The following is a 26661-nucleotide window of genomic DNA, read 5'->3' as shown; positions in this document are numbered from 1 at the left end:
TGTTGCCACCATTTTTGGGAAAAGTCAGCAGTGATCACATTACCATCCAAATAAAGTAATATTGAATGCCCCCATATAAAACAAGAATGTTCCTCGTGCCAAAAAACTATTAGTCAAAAATGCTTAGAAATTTTTGTTAGTAGCATTTAGTTTAAATCAAGTGCTATATCTACAATGGTGTGTAACAATGGTTGTTTTACAGAACATAAATTACAGTGATGTTATATTACATGAAAATAACGATATTTTTTTGTACATTAAAAACCATTCATTAAAAATGCTGCAAAATGTTAAAATTAGTAAAACTGACATTTTTCTATTTATAATTTTTGAATAAAAAATAAAATATTTATGGCGATTTTCTTATTGCGGTCATAATGACCACAATGGTCAGTCTGGGTAGATAAAAATGTCGGTTCTAATGCTAAAACTCTCCGTTTCTGCCTTTAAAAAATTTTATGCTCTGAACAAACGCAAAAACCAGGGATATCTAAGAGTTATAGACAAGCATAAAATATTTTTTTTTTAATCAGAAATGTCAAGACAACTATAAACCCAGCGTTTTTTCAAATGTTTTTCATTTTTTAAAAAAGTATTTAGACCTATTTGTACCATAGTCTAGGTAATTCTTTACAAGTAGAAGGCACATGTTTAAAATTAAAGTGTTGTTTCTTAATTTTACTTGGTGAAAGAGCTTAGAAAAACATCCATAATGCCTCCTTCATTCTTATATGAGCAGTTTGTATCGTACTTATATAGAAATAAAAATATATATATCTGTAGCACAGCCTTTTTATTAGAAGAGATGATTAAATTAATATAGTAAACATAGTCCATACAATGGATGTGCCTAAAGTGGCAAGTAATGAAAATTTAACAAACACTTTATCTTAGAAAAATATTATATAAGAGTCTAGTATATTATATATGAGTCTATTTACAACAAAGTAAATAATAATTGAGCATAAACAAGAAATAATTTCAAAGAAATATCACAGAACATAAATTACAGTGAAAAATCCATGTGAGAAGCTTTTCGATTCCTGCTTGAAGGTTTCAAGGACTTAATAATTTATAAATTAGAATTGTTTTTTAAAATTTTGATAAAATTCTTGTCCAGAATATTGTTATTTAAATTATTCAGAAATCAAAAACAGATTAAGAGGGGGGGGGGCAGAATATGCGAATTATTTTCTTGGAAAGCTAAGTATGCTGAATTCTCCCTGATTTTAAAAATAAGATTAAAATTACTTTATCTTCATATTTAGACAATTAAATGGCAGCACTATAATCTGAAAGTACTTAAAAAGGCCTTATTAATTGCACCAAGATCTGTCCATTCTTAAACTTTAGTTTTAGTATTTGACTTAATATTTTTTATAGATATGTACTAAAATGATCAGAAAAGTAATAAGATCTCAAACTGGTTCATATCTTCTAAGATAGTCAGTTCCTGAATGAAATGGTGGAAAATTTCCCTCTTTGCAAATGGATCTTGGATATTTTTCATGCCATCTTGAACTAAAGGAGACCATAAAAGAAACATAAAGTGATACCATTATAGAAATAACAGTGTTTTGGCAAAGAGTAAAAATCTCAGCAATGATATATTGGGTCCTTCCGAAAACTAACTTAATTTTCTTCTTAACAGAAAACTCAATTGTATTTTTTCGACAACATTTTTATTATTTACAACAATTTTTTATTATACTTCGGCTATTTATGTCTTTTTGTTATAATATGTTTGTTTTGTAATAATATTGTACATCCTCTAATTTTCGTTTGCAGCATTTGAGTATGATTATTGGAGTAAAATGGTTTCTTAAAAAAGATTTTTAAAAAATTTCTTAATATTTACAATTTTAATTCATTATATATATATATATCATATAGCCTGCTTTTGATGTATANATTCACTGTAGAATATTGACATTCTCTCCTTTAAGCCTTTCATAGAACTATAAATAATAATAATAGCAAAACTGGCAAGGATGGAAACGGTCAACTATCTTAAAAAAACATTTATCAAGCCACAAACGTAAATCTACATATATGAAATATTTTCATACGATGCATTCAAAGATAAAAAAAAAACTCTGCACCTGTCTTACTCTCTGAGACTTGTTCAATTCTCTTTATTTTATCAACCCACGATATATTTCTTATGGAAACATTTTAAACAATTTGCATCTTAATGACTACAGCACCATCTGTGCAACAAAAGACAAGACTTGAAAGTCAAATGACAAAGCATGAGGGGTGGAGCGTTTTTTAATTGTTCCATTTTCCCTTTAAATATTTACCCTATCTTTTGTTGATATTTGAAGCCAGGAAAAAAGTTTAACTGGTTCTGTTGAGTAACAAACTCTGTTCGTTACTCAAACACTCTTCAAAATCAGTAATTGATTTTGGAAAAACGATATAGTAAATATTTAGCTATAAGCTAAATTAACAGTTAGTTTCACTACAACTCAAAATGGACAATCAATTTTTAATCTGGAATGAAAACAAAAATCTAGATCCCATTTTAAAACTTTAATAACGTATTCTGCCCTACATCCAAGAGTTTAGATTGAGAGTTGAGTTTGATATCATTTAACAAATCTTTCACGTGTATTTTTAGATATTTGATTCAATGTGCCGGCTTCAAGATATTTGACAGTCTCTATTCTTTTAGAATACATGTAGATTATAAACAAAACAATGACATTCTCTCAGTTTGGATTCTCAAAGTAACAAATATAAAGAAAAGAATTAATTCATATACAAAGAAAATAAAACAACATAAATAACCAAACATAACAAATTTTTGCTGAAACCCCATCCATATATTCATAAAAATACAGGCATGACAATTGTAAAACAAATTTTAGACTCTTCACACACACACATCGTAACACAATGAATATTTTAAATCAAAATTTAAACACTGTCACTTTTTTATATTATAAATTAATACTGTTATATAAACTAAGGACACTGCTGTAGTTTATCTTGTAGTTGAGAATATGCACTATGAGTATCTTAATAAATTATTTTTAAAATGTTTAATGCTGTTTTTTGAAGGCTCTTTTGCCTTTTACCGAAAATTTACCGGCTTTCAACAGTTGAGGATTCGCAACAGTTATTGTCCATTCAATTCCAATGTTACCAATTTTTTAGTATTTTTGTTATCATCATCTCTGGCCTCAACATTCCAGAGTTTTCAAATCCCAATTCATGTGAACTCTCCAATCATCCTTTCTTAATGCAATGAAGCTCCAATAGAATTCAACATGAAGAATAATTAAACCATTTACTGTGTCATCAACCCATCAAAGTCAATTGACTTATAAACCACACATACCAAAAAAATTGCTACTCCATCATCAAAAATTGGGGGTCGACATATACAATAGGTAAATCTTTTCACCAAGATATGCACCATATCTTAACATACATTAAAATAGATATGCTGATGATGATGTTTTAAAAAACTAAACTGAATCATAAAGAACTTCAACAATGAAAGTATCTTTAAAAGATATGTAACACCTCAACATGTGATTTAGGCAAAATGATAATATAAGAGGGTCATTCAAATGAAACCTGGTCAGTGCCTCTAACTTCGCATTAGACGTAATGGTGCGCCACGTAACTGCGTGAATGATGGCACCATCAATGGTAGAGAGACTGATACATGCGCAACGTTTGAAATTGCATAGCGACAGTGTGGTTGCACACCAAAGAGAAGGAGGTCACACAAGTTATTGTCCATTATGGAACATGCAGGCAAATAATCAGGAACAGCGAGGAGCAAGGACGCTGGAACATCCACCATACAGTCCAGACCTTTCACCGTGTGACTTTCATGTTTTTGGACTTCTAAAACAAGCTTTTCGCGGACATCGATTCACAAAGGATGATGACGTGTGTGCCTGGATCCGACAACAACCTACCTTCTTCAAAGATGGTATCGACCTGCTAGCATTGCAATGGGATAAAAGTACCAACAGTTTTGGAGACTATTTCTGAGTACGTGTACTGTGTATAACTACATTTGTGAGTTGATAAAATTGTTACCCTTAATTTACACTAGTGACCGGGTTTCATTTGAATGTCCCTCATAATTTACACCTTGAAGAGTGTGAAAAGGACGCTTCTCTCTCAAACAAAAACATCTTTCATTTGTTTTACCGAGTGACATAAAAGTAACTTACGATTTTAAAAATAAATTTAAAATTAAAAACTGAGGGTGATGGAAACATGAATGATTTACTACCTACTTTTTGCTTAAGAAACTAGATAATCTATCTGAACCAAGTTTTAAATTAGTTAAAAAATTTGTAAACAGATGGCGTTGCTACCTAAGAAACACTACAAAATAATGTTTTTAGAATAAACAACAATTGCAGCAGTACTCTGGCACAATCTCATGACAAAATTAACAGACCCCTGTGCAAATATTTCAGTTAAATTGGTCTCACATGCAACAGAAGAAATTGCTTAATAGTTTTTTCAGTCAGTAGCACTATTTATTAACAAATTTTATAACTTTTTTAGAAATGTGGTAAGAATAAATTTCTTTTTTTGAAACAGGAAAATGAAGCATTGGAAGAAATCTAGGCAAAAAACTAAAAATTTCCTCCTATAATAAATATTTAAGAACACCAGAATTTTCAAGTTGCTGATGTACTATGTTTTTCCACCCTTTATTAGCGGCAGGATTGATAGGACTGGGATGCATAATTCCAATCACTGCAATATTAGTAATAGCATGAGTTTTGAGCACTTTTTTTACACGATCTTCTGCAAACTTTCCAATACCCACAATACACTTCACACCAAGAAGGTTAATTATTTGAATTAAAGATTCATCACAAATGTCTAGCAATAGCTTTTTTTCATTCGCCTTCAACTCTGGTGGAGTTATATTTTTTGCAGTGGCTGTCATCATTGAAATAGGACAATAGTTGTGGACATAGCAATGTTGAAAAAACTTTTCTGGAGTTTTGCATGTTTCAGCTAGATAAGACCAAAATCTTTGCCCACTGACCTAAAACAAAAGATTGAAAAATTACATTTAAAATAATAAATGCAGCAAAGCTAATAACTAAATCTACATTTATTTATAAATCACTAATATATATATTAAAAAAAATCACCTCTGATCTTGGACAACTTAAACCATGTATTTGTCTTTTAGGGTGTTCCTTTTTAGGCTTGCTAACATTCCCCTTGATTTTCAACCAGTTGTTCACATAAAAAGAATCACCAAATGGTACCTGAAGTGAAAAAGAAAATTGGACAAATTTATAAAAAACAAACAATATTAAAAAGACTTCAAACAAAATTCAGATTAGCTCAAATAAAAATAGTACAAACAGAATCACAAAAGCATTTTTGTAATTTTGTTTGTAAGACAACGAAACACCATGACATTTGTATAAATATTAAAAAAAGAAGCTTTTATTGTAAAAAAAAAATAAATATAAACAATGTATAGCTATGAGGGCACCTGCAGGGGCAAGAGAGTGCACTCATACCTAATAGAAATTCAATAAATTAAATGTTAATATTTAAAATCAATACAATTTTTCATTTAGTCATAATGAGGAGCCATGGTGAATCTACTTATAGTCAGAAATTGATAGCGCAAGATGTATTTTTAAATTTAATGTTACATTTGCATGGTGTATCTAAAATAATAATAAAAAGCTAAGACCTTCTCTTTTTTTACAGATGTCTTTTTTTCATATACTATATTTAATTTAAATGACACGTGCTTATATATATTTTTTAAGCTTTTGATATTTTCCCTAAAATCTGTTTGTTTAAAAAAATTAAATGAAATGGCAAAAATTATTTGTGAAAATATCTGATGCACACAAATACAAAATATTTCCAGATAATAAAAAATATATATGTATAACACATTTTTAATATTTTAATAAATATTTTTAATTTTTGCACTCCCTAAGAAAACAAATATTGGCATCCTTGTAAACAGGGTTGGCATGATTTAAATCAAGTGATTTAATTAATGATTAAAATCTTTCAATTTTTTGAAAAAAATCATTAATTTAAATCAACTGTGATTTTTTTTTAAAAAGCCATTAGCTTAAACAGCTTCTCATAAAAAATATTACTAAGTATAAAATATTTTTCATAGAATATATAGTTAATAAATACATTCTTTGGAGTGTTTTTTTTAAAATTTTTTTTATATAAAAAAACAGTCCAATTTAAGTGATGAAGGTTTTTTGCTAGGAAATAATGAAAGAAATTTACAAGCAAATTATTATATTTTTGCATTTATATCTCTTTCGTTATTTCAACAATTTTTTTTTAAAGTCATTAATTTAAATATAAAATATTTTTTATACAGTACAATTTAAAAAAAACAAAAAAAACTTTTCTTAGTTGTGACTATTTTTTTCATGATGAAGATTTTTCACTAAGAAATAATAAAAGGATATACTTATAAATTACTGCAATTCAAAAAGGACCAAAAGAAAAAGTAGATTAAACATGGATAAGAGTGTCATGAAACTTTTAAATTCTATTGAATCCATGTAAAAAAGTTTGCATGCAAAAAAACTTTTTTAATTATACCCATTTAGTCTTATGCCTATTCCAATTCTATGGATTTATAACTTATTAAATATGCAATTTGAATGTACCAACCAAAGTAACTGAAAATAATATTTTTTTCTTCTCAGTTTCTGATATTAACTAATTTATCCTTCATTAGATATCTATTTGACAAATAGTTTCCCAATTATTAACATTCATTAGCAAGTTGACTTTGTTGACTTGAGAAACATAACTATGATTTTTTTATTCAATGATTAGTTTTTAATAACCAAAGAACAATCTTAACAATTTTATTAAGGAATGTTAATTATTTGAGCTATAATATTGTTTTTAAATAATCTTAAACATTATTAATACATCTTATTAAATGTATTATTAAAAAAATTTTTCTTTCTTTTGATTTTTTTAAATAAAATAATAATAAAAATGCAAAATATTTTTTTAAAAAAATGACAAACATCTCTCATTCCACAGAAAGGAACAAATTATAAAACATAAATATTTTTTTAAAAGAAGTTTAACACATTTACACATTGTTAAAAACAAAATACCAGGTAATTTAGTTTTCACTGTCTTTTAACTTCAAACTTTTCCTTGTTCTAGCACCTGAAAACTAAAATAATAATTAAAAAAAAAAAAAAAAAAAAATCCTGATTTCAGTCTTGTTGGGCTTTTATTATTTTTTAAAATCCTTAGTCTCTTTTATAATCTGAAGTGAATTTAGGGAATGCATGACTAAACTAGACTGAAAATTTTTAAAAATTAAATTAGGAGAATAATTGTTTCCGTTGTTATTTTGGTTTTCCAAGTACAAGATGCTTTTGTGGCTGGAGGACTACATTCCGATTGCAACATGATTTAATTCCAATTCATTGAAAGGTTTTGTAAAATTCTAACAAGATTTACATTATCTTCTTTGAATTACAGACTTACTACCTGGAAGCATTATCCATCAAGAAATTTTTGTAATAAACTAAGAATTTCAAAAGGAAAAGATTTCTGGTCACATGAAATTGCTGCAAGAATGTTTGGTACTGGCACAAGCAATAAGTTTGCTAACAACAAAACAGAAAATTGAACAGTTTTCTTTTATTTAAACAAATAAAAACTATAAAAATAGCTGAGTTTAGTTGCAGTGGCGAATATGTAACAAACTTTTTAGGACACCTTATAAATTGACAATAAAGTTGGAAATCATTAAAACCTATGTAAGAATCTTTCTCAAACAAATTTTACCATTCTTTTTTCATCAAACGATTGGATAAAATATATTTGTCTCCAAAATAACCCCTAAGATTCAACAGCTTCCCACAACTACAATAAAAATTTTGGTTAAGATGTAGAATCGGGAGCCACTTGATTTTTTAATAATTTTAGTTTAATTTTGCTGTAATCCGGTTTCTGGTTATCAACCATGATATTGTTTACATTTTTTGTTTATAATGACCTTTAGGTTACTGTAAATTTTGTTTGCTTTCATGTCATTGGTTCTTGGTTTAGTTACTTACATATTCATTTGTTTGCAAATCGCAAAACATGAGAAAGACTCCCGACTGCAAACTATTACCCAAATTTTAATTTTAGAAAACATTTGGGGAGATTTCCACATTGTGATCAGTGGCAGAATAATCCCCAACTCTTCGCAACTTCCAGGAAGCGGTCCACGAGAAGCTAAAAAAAAATTGCAGAAAGGGATAAACTCGAAACGTATAATTTATAGCTGCCCCGTGCAAACTTATACACGCTTTTTAAAAAAAAAAAAAAAAAAATTGGAAGTTCAAAATCTTTTAAGCACCTTGGAGATTGTAGCTGGCATGACAGATCATTGATACCAAAATATCCCCAACCTTCTTGGTATCTGTTAAGTAATATCAAAATTAATATTAAAAATATGCATTTGAAAAGAAAACATTAATGGAAAGATTTTTGGATCCGTACCTTCACCAAAATAAACATTAGTTTTGAAGATCTCTCGGCAGTGACCGAAACAAAACGAAAAAAAGTGGTAAAAAGAAGAATCCCAAAAAGAAACTGCCTTGAAGAGGTAATAACTCTTAGCAACTCCAGGGCAAACACATATATAATTTTTCTTTTTTTTAATTTGTGACTAAACATTTATTTAAACAAACTGTGAAATTTCTTAGGCGCGAACTAATACCGATGCGAAAATATCACCCTTATATCAAGAAGAGCTTTAATAACATTTCTTTGCAAAGAATCAACCTGTAAATAGTTCAAGAATAGCTAAAAAAGATGCAATAATTTAAAAATTTTTACAAACATGCTTTTTTTTAAGAAAAAAAAATTCAATACCCCATTTTGTGCCATTCCAAATGGTCCAGGATTCATTCCCAAGAATAAAATTAATTTTGAATTTGGACAAAATGTTCGCACATAGTATTCATGAGTTTCTTTAGCGTACTCTAAAGGATTGTAAACATAGCACACTTTTTCATTAAAAGAAATTGCTGATAGTGCATTACATTGTCGTTTTTCTATTTCGAGTAGTGTTTCTGACACATAACAAGAACACATATTGCAGATATAATTTCAGCAATAATGCTTTAGCGATAGTTGTTTAAATTAAAATATATGTAAAAAATATCGATGTTATTTCAACGTAAGCCATTACACTTCAACCACATCTTGTAGAGATCAGTTTAGCTCAACACAAGCAATAATTATTTAAATTTAAAAACAATTAAACTTAATCATGTCATTATATTACAAGCCATTACACTTCGATCAGCAATTTGACAGCTACTAATTTGTTTATATTTACTTTTTTATAGTTATAGATACAGTTAAGAAGAATGTGAGCACAATACAATGAGGAATAAAGCAATAATTCTTTATTTTCTCTTCAGCATCGTTATTTAGCTTACAGAAATTTGATTGGATATGATTATAAACAGAATTTTAATTTTAAAGGCATTAAATATTTATCTCTATAAACAATAGCCAACTAATGGCAATGGGAATGGAAATTGGCACATTGCCAAAGTACGTGTTATTGTAATGTTTACAAGCAAATAGTTCAATTTCGTAATTTCAATGTTTTGATCTGAATAGTTTTCTGTCGAAAACACTGATGCGATTGGGAACTTATAATACTAGTGTACCTGTCAGACATCTTCTTTACGTGTCATGTGGGTTGACATTGTAAATTTCTTTATCCAAGAAGTCTGGGTTTTTAAAATTCAGGTGCGTAGTTGACAATTCCCCATTTCTGGCCTCTTACACACTAATTGCTTTATAAAAAATGATAACTATTGTTAAACTATGAGTTCAATGTGTTCGTAGCATAAAATAAATCTCATATATTTATTCTTGTCATAATTTATCATTCTTATCTTAAGTGATAATCCGACTTTTTTTTAATGATTTAATTATTATTTAATATTACAAAGTGTCGATGCATAATTAATTAAAACTCTTTTTAAGGAATTCGTTCTAAATAAATCTGTCTCAAATTACCTTTTTTTAAGTGAAAAATTTTAGATTTTATTTGTGTGTTGTAAACCTAAATGAATATTTATTTAATATATCTGAGATTATATTTTAAATATTTTAGTAGAATCTTATGTTAACTATCTCTCTGATAGTTCTGTATATTTGTACCTGATTGTGCTGACTGCAATCACCAAGGTAACAAAAATTTATAAAAAAGAGGTTTGCCATGGGCTGGCTATTAGTAGGGGATATGTCTGTATTGTGATCTGGCTCGCCAACTACAATCGGCAAGATGCCAAATAGATTTTAAACTTTCGAATTTAAAAAAACAAGCATGTAGATATTTGCACATGGGTGGTTACGATTTATATCTTTTGAGTTGGTCCCTTTCTGTAATGTTTTCTTAGTTTCTCGCATGGCGCTGCCTGGAAGTTGCAAGGGCTTGGCGATTATTCTGCCACAGATCACTATGCAGAAATCTCCCCATTAATTATAATCCTTTGAATTTGTCTCCTGTTTTTATTTTTTTAGTTACTCATGTGTCACTGCTTTGTAAGATTTACATATCTCCAACTATGCTAAATTGATTGCCAAGTTTTGATCAACGGGCAGTGATCTGTGAGAGACTAAAAAGATCAAAATCATAGACGTGGACTAACTTGAAAAGTATAACGCTAATTGGGAGGATTTCCTTATTGTGTTATGTTACTGAATAATAACTACGTGTTGCCAATTTCTGGGCAGTAACTTGCGAAAAGCTACAAATACGTCACAAAAAAGTTACAGATTTGAAGAGTATGACTTGTAAATACCTCATGGAAAATTTCTACTTGTTTTTTTAAATAAGAAAATTGTGATTTAAAATTGATTTGTCAATTGTTGTTTACGTAACAGATTACGATAAGAAAATATCTTCTGCTAATTGGTGGTCTCTTATATTTGGTGATTTGAAGAAAAAAAAACCTAATAAATATGAAAATATACCAAGAACCAATCACACAATGGTAAAGGAAAGTTGCGGTAATGTTAAGACAGATGTCATTAAAAGCAAAGATAATAAAGAACGTCTTGATTCCCCTGAAGTAGAAAATAGAATAACTAGACGAAAATTATCACCGAACAAAAGGGCTTCTACGACTTAAACAGTATAACTTTTAGCCATCACTGGACTAACCATAACATATATATATATTTTTTAATTTTGCTGATTAAAAAATTATTTTGGCCTTGATGAAAGTAGTGGGTGCAAACAGATATTGATACGGAAATATCCCCAATTGTTCAGAAGTTGCTAAAACTTGATGATTATTTTTGTGTTAAATCTAAAAGACTGTGGAGATAGTCACATTGACCATGTCAACCTTCATCTATGAGAAGGTACCCCAACATAGAATCGAGTTAGCATGTCTTAAGTACTATGGAATTGGAATTGTATTTTTGTAGTGGTAGATACACTACAGTACTCCCAAACCAGAATTTTATCTTTGATAGAATCCGATGAACAGATGCCACTAGTTGCTCATTGCTGTTTTTGTGAGAAGCCGGGAGAGCTGTATTAAGATCACCGTAGTTTCTGAGTGTTTATCATGACATCTGTATTAAGTTCATGGTCGTGGGCGCTCCTGTGTTACCTTTAGCAGTCGAGTGTATACCATGTGTGTTGTGTGTGATTGAGACTGAGAAGCAACAGCGTGTGGAGGACAATCAGCAAGTAGCAAGTCAGCTATTCAATGTGAACCATCCATTGAAGTAGGCGCGTTCAAATCAAAGTGTGAGTGTCTGTCGAGGTGGGCGTGTGCACATCATATCCGAAGGTCCGACCGATTTGGGGATAGTCACATCGACCATGTCAACCTTCATCTATGAAAAGGTACCCCAATATAGAATCAAGTTAACATGTCTTATATACTAGGGAATTATATTTTTTGTAGTGGTAGATGCACTGCATTCCGGATCACCAATGTGGGGAGAGAAGTTATCGACAATGTCAACCTTCATCTATGAAAAAGTATCCTGACATGGAATTGAGTTATGTCTTATATACTAAGGAATTAGAGTTGTATTTTTGCTCATAAATAAATCTTAATGGAAATTTTCTAGCTATTTATAATTGAAATGCATCCTGAACAGTTTATCAGTTTTTGTCAATTTTTGTAGTTATTACTCATGTTTTTATTTTTGTTTATATTTTGAAGAAAAAAAAAATTGCAAATAGAAAAATATACACTGCATTACAAGCTTGAAGTGTAAAATTTCTATTTAATTCTAATTAAGTTTTTATAGATTTTTAATCAATCTCAAATACAAATGATTAATACAATCGGGTACTAATATAATGAAGAACATGTTCCCCATGAAGAACAGTTCTTCAAAAACTGATAAGACATTACATGTAACAGGTGTGTAGTAAGTCTACCACTAAAAAGTACAATGCCAATTCACTAGTATATAAGACATGTTAACTCAATTCTATGTTGGGGTACCTTTTCATAGATGAAGGTTGACATTGTCGATAACAACTCTCCCCACAATGGTGACCTTCAGACATGATGTGAACATGCATACCTTAACAGAAAGTCCCACTTCGATAGGAACACACCTATCTTAACAATAGCGCCCACTTCGATCTGAACACGCTTACTTCAATGGTGGTCCACATTGAAAAGTTGAATTGCTATTTGTGACTCGACCGCGTGAACTTAATACAGCTCTCCCGGCTTTTCAGAAAAGAGTCAGTAAACAACTAGGGGTATCCATTTATCGAATTCTGTCACAACTATAATTCTGGTGGGGAGTACTGTAGTGTGTCTACCACTACAAAACTAGAACGATAACTCGATTCTATGTTGGGGTACCTTTTCAAAGATGAAGGTTGACAATGACGATTCTCACCTCACAAGTACTTATTAGGTATACTTTTCAATTTGCTGAATATAAGTTCAACTATTTTTCTTTCTTTTGGAACATCTATAGAAAAATTGATGCTCCCAAAAGTATTGTTGGCAGTACAAGTTTTATTTATTTTAATTTAATTTCTATAGTTTCTGATTCTTCTTCTTATTTTATTTTTTTTAGGCTTTGTTGTGCATTCACAAGAAGAGAAATTCATCAGATATGCTTGGACAACCATAATTGTTTTACGCAATGACAATCCACTGTATATTTCTTATAGTCTTAGTTTGTTCAAGTGCTACGTGCCTTGCTGTCCATGGTAATTTTTTTGACAAATGATTTGTTTATTACGTTTAATTAGAATTCAGTGCCAAATTACCAGTAAAATTACTGAAAAGTTTATTATTGATCAAATTGTTTGTGATATATTTGAGCCTATTACTAGTATATTAAGTGCTGGCAAAAATGATTGCCATGATAGCAGACTTTCTATTGTAAGCAATTTTAATGTTGTAATAAAAAAAATTTGAGTTTATAGAATAAATTCACTGTCTGTGAAAGTCGAATGTTGCAATTCAGGTTCCCACTATCAGACTTGATATAATTTAATTTGCAGTTTAAATCACTTGAATTTAAAAAAAAAAAAAAAAAAAAACACTTGAATTAAATTATTGGTATAAGTCAAAAATATATCTAAATTATATATCTATCTATCTCTAAGTAGTTTAATAAGACTAGACCAAAGGTAGATTAAAGTGATTAAAAAATTTGCTATAAGTTTTTTGTAGACTAATTAGTTGTTTAATGTACATATTTTTGATTATATGGATTTTGTTTTATGTTTCTTAAATTAGATTTAGATATTATTAAAACTTTTTAAATATGTTGTTTGTATAACAACTCTCACGATAGAGGGGGAAACGGAAGTTATAATCTGAGATTGTTATATTGTGAGCACTCAAAATCTGTAAATTTAACTGTAAGATGGAGGGATACACAACCTGCCAACTGCTGATGTGCGGTCCATGAGTTTGTGAACACAATTTTTTTCCTTTTTTTGAAAAATAACAAAAATTTCTAAAATTTTTATCGCAAATTTTAGTTATGACTTTTTGGTTTGCTCAATTTGCACAGATTCTATTGTTAATCTACGTTGTTTCTTCAGCTCCATCCCTTTTTTAAGAGTTAGTGCTGCAAAATTCCGTATGGTTTTTAAAAAACTCAATGTTTATAATACGATATTACATTGCATGAGTTTCGAATTTGAGTTATAACTTTTTTACTCTCATTATTTTTGCCAATTTTATTATAAAGCCAAGTGTTGTTTCCAGTGTTTTATATTTTGGAATTTATAACTACCAATTTCCATAAATTTTTAAAATCGCAATGCATTTATTTGAATATTCCGACATGTGCGTTGTAAATCGCGCATTTAATTTATCACTTTTTGGCGTTCTTCTTTTTCGCCAATTCTATCATAAATCTTAATAATTTTTAAATTTTTTGAAATGCATGTTGAGGTTTGAGTTCGAGATTAGTTAGATAGTTTGAGTTTCCTGTGCTGGCAACATCTTATTGTTTTTATATTCTTTTCGATGTAAATAAAGTTAAGTTTTCAGTTTTGTTCTACGTGACTTTCAGTCTGATTTGCTCTCAACAAAATCCAACAATGCAGTTATTGCTACGCTTTTTCACGGGATTTTGAAAATCTTGTATTTTTCACTGTGATGTTATTACGACAACGCAAGTTTCAAATCACACATTTAAGTAATCCCATTTTTAAGCGCTTTGTTTTTTGTTGACTTTATCGTAAATCAAAGTTATTTTTCAATATTTGTATTCAACATTTTTTGTGATACATTCCCACATGGTTTTAAAAATTCCAATTTTTTTTACGACTTGCAAATTGTAAATCACGCATATACACTGGATGCAAGAAATTTGCATCCAGTGTGAATAGTCTTTTACACTTCTATGACTGAGTAAAGTCTATAAAAAATCGGGATGTCTGATGTCAAGAAATTAATGTTACCAAATTTTCCACGATGAGAAATTATCCACAAAGGCAACTTTCATGTTTTTTAAATAGATAATCAGCGGATTATACGCAGGAATTTCTATCTCTACCTTCTTCAGAACAAGCACAAATCTTCTGTCCATAATTTGCCTCAGTAAATATTTTAATATTTTTTTAATAATCAATAAATATAATAAATAAAATAAAAATTTTATTAGTTCCAGTTTAGTTTGTAGTACTGTTTGATCAGCATACCTAGAATTCATCATACTGCTTCTCAATCTGGTTGATTTTGGTCGTTAAAACACATTTAAATTATTATGGTCTTGTGTTATCTACATTCAATTTATTCTTAATTTATTACTTTAATTAGTACTTTATTAAATTCTATTTTAATAGTTTTTCTTTCCCTGATTAGAAAATGCTGACACACTGTATGGAATTGGGTGCAAAATTAAGAAACCATATACCAATTCACACATCACTCCAGTTATGGAACATCCAAGTGAAGTAACAGGTTGTTTTTCAAACAATGCTGCCTCTGCAGAACAGGTATTCATGTAACAGATATTATTCTTTTGCTAATAATACTCATTTACAATTATAAACAACAATTTATAAAACTCTGTTAATTATTATAAGTACCATTATATACTTCTTTAAACTTAACAGTTTTTGAAGCATTATTTAAATTGTTTTTTCTACAAAATGCACATGTTCTGGCTAGACCTCAATTTAACAAGATATGACAAAACTTTATGCTTAAAATTAACTGCAGGATAAAATAGGGGAATTTTGACTTTTTTTAAGCAATGCGTAATATTAAAAATGTTGATTGAATTCTTCAAATTTTCAGCAAACGGGATCTGTGCTTATTTTGTATATCTCCACATTTCCTGTAACATCCAAGATAAATAAAAGTAAAAAATTGTAATGAATATGCCTATGATAAATATTTTATTATTTCATTAATTCTCAGTTAATACTTCATTTTTAATTTGTAACAATCATCATGATTTTTTTAATAAATTAATGATTATCTAAATCAGTATCTTCATAAATTCTTATGCTTAATATGCCAGTAAAGTCTGTGTTATATTTAAAAAGAAAAAAAAAAGAAGCAGGGCCTTCCTTAAACATTTATAACATCAGAAAAAACATTTTCAAAGAGAATAAAAAGAAATTTTTTCTTTATTCCCTTTTAAAAAATGTTTTTCCTTTTTATTTTTTTCCTTGTTTTCTTTGTATTTTTATCTTATATAAAATTTTTGAAAACATAAATTAAATTATTATAAGCTAATTGGAAAAACCTGAAGGTTCTGTTCAACTCAGGTAGCATTTCATTACAAAAATGAGGTATGTCGAAGTAAAGAATAATTCCCTAAGATAAAAATTACTCTTTGTTTTGTCACAATATATATATCTTTATGTAATATAAGAAGGGAGTAAAATTATAACACATAGCCGATCACATAATACTTGCGGTTAGTAACACACAAAACAGCCAATCAAAATTGAGAAGGTATGCACATTAAAAGGTAATAATTTTTAATAATTTTGCCTGCTGAAATGTTACTGCTACACTTACCAGGTAAAGTTCTTTTTACAATTATTTAAAGTTGTAGAGGTATTGTTTTTCTATAAATATTCTTGTATCCTTAATTTAAAGTTATTTTATCTTTCTGCTTAAATTATGCTTTTAATTAAAGAGTTTAAAACAAAGATAATTGTTTTTTTTTTTTAATTTTATTATTATTATATAATTTTGCACTACATTTTGAGATGAAATTATTTAGAAAAGTGGTCTAATCTTATTAACCATTTTACAATTATTATTTTTGTGCAAATAGCATTAATATACTGTTAAAGATTATAGTTAAAGAGATCTGTTAAATGATTTAGAACTTAACGATCAGCTTCCTTCTCAAAGAGATACAAGCAGAAACAGTATTTAATATATCCGCCTGTTTTGTAAGCGAAAATATTAAATTCTGGTTGTTAACTCATCAAATTTGTTTGAACAGTGTAATATTTTAATAATATAAATGTTATTTAAAAAAATGATTACTTAAAAAAATTACTTTTGATCACCAATAGATCTAAATATTTATAATGCTAGTAGATAATAATATTTGGATATGGGAAATGGAGATACAAGCGTAAGCAAATAGAATTCCTTTGAGTACAGTGCATATATGTTAAGTGAATAATTTTAACTTCAGTAGAAAATCTGTTTTTTTGCCAAGGAATGATGATTATTGCAAATGCAATCATCGGGTTGGTGAGTAGCAGCAAACAGGGAGCTTAGCCCCCCTTGTATATATATATAGAGAGGGCGAGAATTTGTCAGATCTTAATTTCTTGAATAGTACCAAAATTTAATTTTTCTTTTAAAGATTAGTAGCTTGTTCTGGATATATTTACTTAATGTGCAGCTTTTGCTGCCCTAGCTGACTTCTAGGTACACTTGAGTTTTATATAACTGATTTTTGTTCTGTCATAAATAGTTTCTTAAACCAGACTAACATCTTTAGCCAGCAAGCATCAATCTGTGATGAACTTCAATGATACGACATTTTTTATCTAAAACAAAATGAAATGTTTGATCCAACAGACCTATTCGAAGTGACCTGTGGTTGAAAAAATAAATTTTTCTGAGTAATTAACTGTAACTACTATTTTATAAATGTAGTTTACAACAATTGCTTCTTTTTAATGTAATGATTACAAACTTCTTTTTTGAATGTAATCACCGCTTGACTTTTTTAGGAGAGGAATTTTGCTTGGGGATACAACTGAAAAATTATTTGCAAAATTAAAGAAGAATCAAACATTGAAAGAAAATATTCGTAAAGAAATGGTTTTGAATAATAAATGAGCCAATTTATTTATTATAAATTTTTTTTTCTACTTTCAACTTTTTATGTCCTTTGAGGCATTGAATAATTTCAAGAAATGGTAGAATGTCATCAAGTATTTGTGATTTCGTTAAGTACTTAAAGCTTATGATAACTTAGCTGAAGAAAAAAAACTACGTTAAGTATATCAGAAACATTCTCATTGCTTCCACTGATAGACTGATAAAGTATTTGCTCCAATAAAATTATTGAAATATTTTTTAAAAATAATTGCATTTGAACCACTTTCTTTACTAAAATAGCGTTAAAGAGTATTTGTAACGAATCACTATAAACTAGTGTTTCTGAATTGCACTACAACATCACAAACTGCACTGCAAACTACGAAAAAAGTAGTGACTGCAATAGTTTTGTTACTTGTAAAGCATTAACACTGGAATGGTTTACAGAAAAATAGTAGGCCGATTCCAATTATGTGAACGTCATATAAAAAACTTGTTGTGTTAGCAATGACATACTAGGTTCAAGAACCAAATTTTCAGTGGTCGAAGCAACCAAGTAACTTGGTTCAAGTCCCAAAGAGCCGCTACAGTTGAATCAGTAAATTTCAAAGCTGAACTTGAATTCTAACCTGAAGTTAAATGAACTGAATTCAACTCAATGAAATATGTATATAAATTGTTGCAAAAGTGTGTTCTTTTGCTTTTTCCTCTTTCTATATATTTTTACCTGTCATAATCGCATGGATGTCTCTGATATTGTGCAATGTTAATATTTCAACTATGTTTAAATTTTATTAAAATTAAATTTTGAATTTCTATTTTTATTAGACAAAAGACACGTTTCAAAATGCTAACATGAAACATGCAAAATATCTCACTAAAACATGTTCACAAACTTTTCTTTGGAAGTACACCAACACCTTCAGTACAGTATTTAAATTAAAGAGCATATGATTATTATTATAGGTATAGCCATTTATTTTCCATTTTTTAATTTAATTAATATATTTTTTTTAGGAAGTCCATGTATTGAGTCTCCTGAACTCTGGATTTGATGCTGTCGATACTAAGAATGGTTATCTACCTAGTGTCGCAGTTAATGTGCAGCTGCGTTCAAAAGAAAGATTTACGATTTCTTCTGTCATTATAATTCTTCACTCATTCACTCCAGTTATGTGGCAAGTTCACTTACATTCTGGAAACAGTACAAATTTTCATGTTGTTGTAAGTACAAATTTCTTTTTACTTTAACAACAAAAGTAAATGAATCTGTGTATTTCTTAAAGCGGAGTGTAAATTTTCCGCTCGAAAGCTTGCCATTGGCTGCTAAATATTTAGGACTCGCAAGTAAATTTTGTTAAATATTGTGCTCCAAACCCCCATGGCAGAATTACGGCGACGTTGTCCCTGAATGTTGCAGAGTTTTTGCAGAAGGATTTTTCATTCAGGAAGGAAAAAATTTTGATTTTCTTTTCTGCTTAATTTTTCAAAAAATGTTTTTTTTTTTTCGTTTCTTCTACCGAATTTTTTTCAAAGATGTCTTTTTTGCGCATCAGAGGGAAAAGAAATTATCATGATTTTTCTATTCTCATTTGAGATTTTTAGCTAGAATTTCAAATCGGTAATATAAAATATATATATATATATATAAAAATTCAGAAATTGTGAAAGTTTAAAATATAGTTCGACCTAGAAATGATGTACTTTCTTTAATTTTTTTCTTTGAAGAATACCATATTTTATCTACACTTATTTGAGTATCTCTTTTTTAAAGAGTCCAATTTGAGTGATTTGTGATCTTTATTTTGAGAGTTCTGCACGGATTTTACGATTTTCAATTTAATATCATTTAATTTATTTAAAGAATTTAATTTGTGTAATGATTTACAAAATTTGAAATTGCATTTTTCTGCCCACAAAATTTTAGAATATCCCCTATAATATTAGAATTAAAAAAATATTGCTTTTTACAATTTAAAATTTTTATGCATTTTTATTCTCTACTTTCTTCTGTAAACACAACGTATCTTTTACGTTAAAATATTAATTGTTATAATTAAAAGTATCTTAAAGCAAAATATTAGTGCTGAGAAAGTTTGTCGCAGAAAGCCCACAAAAATTCTGCTTCTGCTAAAAAAATCTTTATTTTATAAGATAAGTTTAAAATAGAAAATCAAAAAACAAATCCAAATGTCTGTTATTCTATTTGTTTTGTAATAAAATTTTCTTTTTTCATAACTTTAAAGTCTTATTTCAGCATATGTTTTTTTTTTCTTTTTTAAAGGTCAATAAGCCATCCTACGTTGTTCCTACTGTTGCTGCAACTGTTTCCCGTCGCAAATTTCCTTCATCTAAGCGATTACCTATTTGGATCAAAAGCCATTATGGTGCTGTAACATCTTATTCATTGATACATCTTGCAAATGAAATCACCCTCTTTCTTGGCATTGGTAAAATTTACATTCTTCTTGCGAATGACATTTAATTTATTTCATAAATTAGAAAATGCTTAACACTGAGACATACGTTGCAGAATAATCAATATCCTTGCAGAACAATTTATGTTTAAAGCAGAACTATTTATGTCCTGTAGAATAGTTCATGTACAAGCCTTAATGGAAATTTGAAATAATGTTAATAATTTTAATTTCATTGTGTAGGTCATAATTTTTTCAATAATTTAATTTAAGCTCTATATCAGGAACTGCTCAAATGTATCTACATTGCACAGAACAATTCATGTTTAGGTTAAAACCATTTATGTTTAGAACAGATTTATTTATGCTCTGTTTCCTTTTGTAACTATTGTATTATAATTTGTTTAAATAATTTTTATTTATCCCCTAAAGTTTGAAATGGTGAAAACTGAGATATTGCAGAGCAATCAAAATCCCTATCATACGATTAATTTTTTCAAACTGAATTATTTATGCCCACGGTCCTGCCAAACAGTTAATATCCAAAACTCCATAACTATAAAAAATGTTTTAAATTTCCCATTTTCATTATGTAGGTTTTATGTTGAAATTAGTTTCAATAATTTTAATTTATCCTTTAAAGCAGATAGTCCTTTAAATTCAGACGTTGCAGATCTAGAGCTATTATTTTTAGAACAAAATTATTTATGTTTAGAACAGAACTGTTTATGGCCTAGTCTTTTTAGAATATGTTATATTCAAGTCTATGAAAATTTTAAATGCTGATAATAATTTTTGTTTCATTATGTAAGCCTTTGCATATAATTTTCTACTTAACAAAAATATGATCCCTTTTTTTTGTTGCAATTTTGGCTCCCAAAATAAAGTTTTAAAAAATGGCAATTTAATGAATGAGAGTTAATTTTTGACAATACCAGGAAAACATTTGTGATATACTTGTTTCGTTGCAGAACATTCAATATAGCTTTATTTCTGGGAATATACTTATTGAAATTTTGTTAAGAGGAAAAGCTGAACACTGTAATAGAATTTAAACAAACCAGGCAGAATATGGGAAACCTCATACTCTAGAAAGTTAGGTAATATAGAAGTTTATGCACCCAAGCATGGAAAAACTTTAGAAGAAAACTGGAAAATGCCAATCTGAGAAATTGGCAGTAGCCAATGAAGTTAAAAGTAAACGATTCTATTAAACTCTGCTACAATTATTTCTTGAAGAATTTAACTGCAATGAAGTTGAAACAATTTTATATTAAATCAAATTAAATAAACTAAAGAATTTCTCATTTCAAAGTATTTCTTAGATACCTTTATTTACTATTTTCTGTTGAAATATTACTGTTTTTAATTAAAGAATGGGTTTGAATTTTTTTGAAATTTGCTCAGGAATTTTGGAATGGTTAGTGAATTTTCCCGTAAAAGTGGAAAAAAAAAATTCTTAATTTTAGTTTTATTAAATATTTTATTTTTCGACAAATCCTTAGAGTTATTTTTAGCTTGCAAGGTTATAGAAGAATTATGTCATTTTATGCTTCATAAAATAAAAATATTGCTTAGTTGATTTTTATTTTATAAAATATGTATATAAGAATAGAATCACTGCCTATTTCAGAATTGGGTCAATTTAAAGATTTTTATCTTATTTGCATTTCATTAAATGTGATATTTAAATTTTTTTTTTTTAAGACTTACCTGCCACTAGTCCAGATTGCAATGTCAACAGTAAAAGGCAATCTGCAAATGTAAAAGCCAGTTTTGTACAATTGCAACTTGCTGCTGGCTGCACTATGAGTAGATCACCTGTAAGCAAAAGGTATGAGTCCTTTTATAAATCAAAAACTAATAAACTGGTTCCCTTTTATTGTTTTATGGAAACGTAATGCAGTATATGTAAAATAGTGGAGGTATGTAATGCAGCAATGACTCCTGATTGTCTAGTTTCTATTTTGCAATTTTGATAGTTTCAAAATTCTTTGCTTATGGTGTTAGTCATCAAATGTTAAATCCATTTCATTGTTTGGACTACTATAATATTATTTAAAAAACTAATCATGTCTTTTACTAGTCATGCCATTTTGAGAGGAGTTGCCATTTCTTATAGAACAAAACTGAACAAAATATCTAACTATTTTTGTTGTGGCTTGTTATATTGTTGCCTATTCTAGAATGTAAATAAGTCTTTCAACTATGTTTATTCATTTATTTATTATATTTTTTAAGCCCTGGTGGTGCTCTAGAGTTTAAAGGAGATAGATGGGATCAAACAATAGTTTTGCGATTCATTAATGGCCATTTTAAATGCTTAACTTTCAAATTTGGGCGCAAAGTCTTCCCAACATGTAGCAAGTGCAATTTGAAACCAGCTTTCCTCAAACACATTCTCGATTGTCTGGAATTTTCCTTAAAGGAAATTCTCTTGCAACCATTTTTGGTATGCGACTTTGCCGGAATGTTTGAACTGATTTAATATAGTTGAGGCTATATTGTGAAGAATTGGAAACAAGAGCAAGAACTATTATATTTTATAAGAAATTTATTTGGAATGAATGTGCTCTTAAGGTACACACAAGTGTACGGCGCTCGAAATAAATAATATGTTATTTTAAGAAGAGATCAACTGAACTGATTTTTACCAAGTGCTAATTTTAATTGTTCAATAGGGTGACCTCACATTTGATAACTTATTAGTTCTAACTATTTATTGAGTAACAGGAGATGCGCAAAAACATACTTTTTCTGAATCAACATACTTTCTTATCAGTGGATTTTGGGTATGGAGGGATAGCCGCAGGGCTGAATTACGCATTAGGTCAGACTAAGCCATGGCCTAGGGCCCCTTTAAAAAAAAAATTTTGAAAATTTTAAAAAAATTAAGAAAAGTAATGTTTTTTTTAAAATAAAAATCAATTTCAAATATATATTATTAAAATACGATAATTTTTTACGTAATGTATTACATAAGGTTTTAAATTGAATTTATTATTATTTATTTTAATTTTAAATATGCTTTTTTAAATGAAAAGATGTATAAATACTTTTATATTTGAATAAATAAAAAATATACTAGAAAAATTTTAATCTAAGGGCCCCAAAAATTTGAATGGCCTAGGGCCCCGCGTATGCTTAATCTGGCCCTGGATAGCCGCAATCTGTAAAAGGGTCCCAAAATTACCTGACTGGAAACTTCATACGCTTAAAAAATATATAAAAAAATTATATGACAGCTGACATTTTTCAAAGGCGTCAAAAATAAGTGCCTATTTTCAATATTTGACAGGCGTAAATGTAACAAAACAAAAGAGATTTGAAAAAACAGACGGCTACCAACAAAAAATGGAAATATAATGGTGAGAAATAAAACTCAGAAGTCTAGCAAAAAAAGGTGAAAAGCAGACCGAAATCAAGAATAAAAGAAAAGAAAAAACAGTGGCCGAGAGTCAAATCAGGGTAACATGCATCTCCATTGTTACGGAGAGGAGGTGAGGAACATATTTACATAATGTAACATTCATGAGTAATTCATTTGTGTAATTTACATTACATGTAAATTACATTCATGTAAATTACATGAGTCAACATTCAAATGAATAAAACAAGATTCCAGGGAATCAAGATGCGTCAATGGGACAGGGGTGTGAATAATTTTAGCATTGTCCAATTTGAATTTATGCACCAGATTTCAACAATGTGAAGCAATTGAAGGTTTTTCCAATTCTTGAACGCTTTAAAATTTAGACTTAGGGAACTTGTTAAATATATTGGTTATCAAGAATTCGTGAAATCTTCAATTGCTTCACATTGTTAGAATCTTGTCCATAAATTTCAATTTGATAATGCTAAAATTATTTCCACCCCAGTCCCATCGGCTCATCTTGATATTCTGGAATCTTGTTTTATTCATTTGAATGTTGATTCCCTTGTTAACGACATTAGTTCCTCCCTCCTATTCATTAGAAATGGGAGTCCCTGATTTTCCTTTCGGCCACCGTGTTTCTTTTTCTTAATTTTCTTCTTCCCATTTTAGGTCTGTTTTTCACCTTTTTTTTTTTTTTCATGACTTCGTTTTTCTAGTTTTATTTGTCACCTTTATTTTACCATTTTTTGTTTTCAACTTTGCATTTTTTAACAAATCTTTTTTGTTTCGTTACATTCACTTCTGTCAAATCTTGAAAGTGGGTGTTTATTTTTGATGGCCTTGACACATGTCGACTGTCATTTCATTTTTGAATATTTTTAAAACGTATGAAATTTTCAATTAGGCTTACCGCTTTAGTCTCTTTGGATTATTTATTTTAAGGTCTCAATAGTTTTGACGAGAGAGCTGTCCATTGTTTGTGCCCATCAATGCTAATTGCACATAGTTTTAAAATTAATTTATTAAAACATAATTGTCTGTAAAAATAAATTTTAATGGTTTTTATAATTTAATGAAAGTTGAAAAACTTTGAATTGTAAGGCATACAAATTTTTACATCTTTTTAAACTAGATGATTTTAATTGACAGCCATTTAAAATTGAATTTTATTAAGTGATATAAATATTTTTACCCCTTACAATTCAAAGTTTTTTCAACTATTATTAAATAAATTAGTAAAATATAATAAAAAAATTTTATAATTGTGTGCAAATTTTTTTTTTGATTTACTTAAAATGTTTTTTACTTATGGCTATATACACAGAAAGTGAAATTAGTATTTAGGGGCCCAAACTTAGCAGTTTTTCTGCCTAAGCTATTGAGACCATAATTTCCAGATTCTACACCTTTTTATTTTGAGAGTGAAAAAAAAATAAGTCAAAGAAAAAGGTTGTTTATTTGAGGAAGTACATTTTTATGTCTGATTCTGTAACTTAATTAATAGTTAGCATATTTGAAGTTGCCATTTTGAGCCATTAAAATTGGCTTTTAGTTGTGAGCATCTGATCATTAGAACAAAGGTTATTTATGGTGATATCTTATTTTTATGCACTGTACAATGTAAAAAATCAGATGGGTTGTAGTTAAGTCATTAAGGTTATTTATTAATTGACTTTTCTCTATCACAGTGTATTTCATTTTCACTAATTAGTAAAACTTTTTTCAGTAATCAAATGCTGTATGTCATTGAACTTGATTCAAAAGTGTCAAATAGTGATACTTTAATCCAGTTGCAACAACAGAGGAGCCCTGGTTCTGATTGGAGTTCTGTTGTTGAACAAAATGTTATTTTGATCTTAAAAAGTCATGTACCATTAGAATGGGTCATAGAATCCAGGGGCATTGAAGGTTCTCTTTTAATCATTGTAAGTAAAAATTTATTCGACCTTTCTTTAGAAAGTTATACCTCTTTCTTATTTTACTTTTTTAAAATGATGTAAAAGTTGACCATGCAACATAATATGCTATAAAACACTTTCTCCTTGAAACACCCTTATGCGTTTGATCGGTGATATTTATTTTGTATGATTGATGAAATTAGATTTGATATGATTGATGTTTGGTATGATAAGTTATATGAGGTTTGATTTGAATTAACAGTATAAAATGAGACAATTTTTTATTCTTGGTTGAGTAATTCTAAAGTTAAATGTATATAATTTTGCATTACTCAGTTTAACATAAATGAGTATCACTTGTCTGAAGAAATTATTTTAAATATTTATTTATTTATTTTTTTGCATTTAGTAGAATGGAACCAACTGTTCACACCTTAATGGAATTTGTATAAATTTTTATTATGATATGTCTATAATGTAAAAAGCCATAATTAAAAAAAAAATACATGAAATAAAGAAATAAAATTATATTCTGTATATTGGTTTACATATTTTATATTTTGTTGTTTCATAGGCTGAGCACCCTGTTCATGTTCGAACAAACATTTTATTTGTGACCACAAAAATTGAAAAACAAATTCTTCCATCATCGACATCAGTTCTACTGTCAAAAATTAAAAATTCATTTGGGTTTGCAGACATCTACATAAAAACCTCCAAATCAAATCGAATTAACATTGCTGTGAAAGGAAAAGCAAGTATGTAAATTCAATTGCTTTACTTTGTGATTTTAAAATTATTTCTGTAATATTGGCAATTCTTTTTTTTTTGTTGCATGCTTTGATTTTACTGGGATATATATTGAGATATAGTTGAGAATATGGAATTGTTGGCTCATATATTATAGTTTTCAAGTTTGCAGTTTCTACTACTTTTAGCATTCTTTAACACTTAAGTTTTAGCTGTCAAGTCTATTTTTGAAGTTTAACAACATAAATTGTTTTNACATTGATTGTTATGGAATTGTAGGCTCATGTATTATAGTTTTCAAGTTTGCAGTTTCTACTACTTTTAGCATTCTTTAACACTTAAGTTTTAGCAGTCAAGTTTATTTTTAAAGTTTAACAACATAAATTATATATATAAATAATTTTTTAGGCATAGCTACGAAA

At 28.6% G+C, this 26661-nt stretch overlaps 2 protein-coding genes across 2 annotated transcripts in view; one reads left to right on the top strand and one right to left on the bottom strand.

Annotated features, from left to right (window-relative positions):
- Nucleotides 1–2754: 2754 nt before the first annotated feature.
- Nucleotides 2755–9346, bottom strand: LOC107440540 (Single-strand-selective monofunctional uracil-DNA glycosylase). The gene is made up of 3 exons (XM_016053497.3): nt 8890–9346; nt 5145–5264; nt 2755–5035 (listed from the first exon to the last, which is right to left on the bottom strand). Exons 1-3 carry the CDS (start codon nt 9109–9111, stop codon nt 4628–4630), a joined length of 750 nt encoding a protein of 249 aa, XP_015908983.1. The 5' UTR covers nt 9112–9346; the 3' UTR covers nt 2755–4627.
- Nucleotides 9347–9535: 189 nt separating this feature from the next.
- The window catches only part of LOC107440539 (transforming growth factor beta receptor type 3), a 37909-nt gene continuing 20783 nt past the window's right edge, over nt 9536–26661 (top strand). The window contains exons 1-8 of the mRNA XM_043049783.2: nt 9536–9780; nt 13105–13240; nt 15357–15490; nt 18816–19022; nt 20083–20248; nt 21923–22049; nt 25318–25516; nt 26064–26247. Coding sequence (XP_042905717.1) covers nt 13174–13240; nt 15357–15490; nt 18816–19022; nt 20083–20248; nt 21923–22049; nt 25318–25516; nt 26064–26247 — 1084 coding nt within the window. The 5' untranslated portion in view covers nt 9536–9780; nt 13105–13173. The remainder of the gene's footprint in view (nt 9781–13104; nt 13241–15356; nt 15491–18815; nt 19023–20082; nt 20249–21922; nt 22050–25317; nt 25517–26063; nt 26248–26661) is intronic.

The sequence above is a fragment of the Parasteatoda tepidariorum genome, chromosome 8, assembly GCF_043381705.1.
Source record: "Parasteatoda tepidariorum isolate YZ-2023 chromosome 8, CAS_Ptep_4.0, whole genome shotgun sequence".
NCBI classification, from domain to species: Eukaryota; Metazoa; Arthropoda; class Arachnida; order Araneae; family Theridiidae; genus Parasteatoda; species Parasteatoda tepidariorum.
Note: the sequence above shows the minus strand (reverse complement) of the source record. Positions and strands in the feature narration are given on the sequence as shown.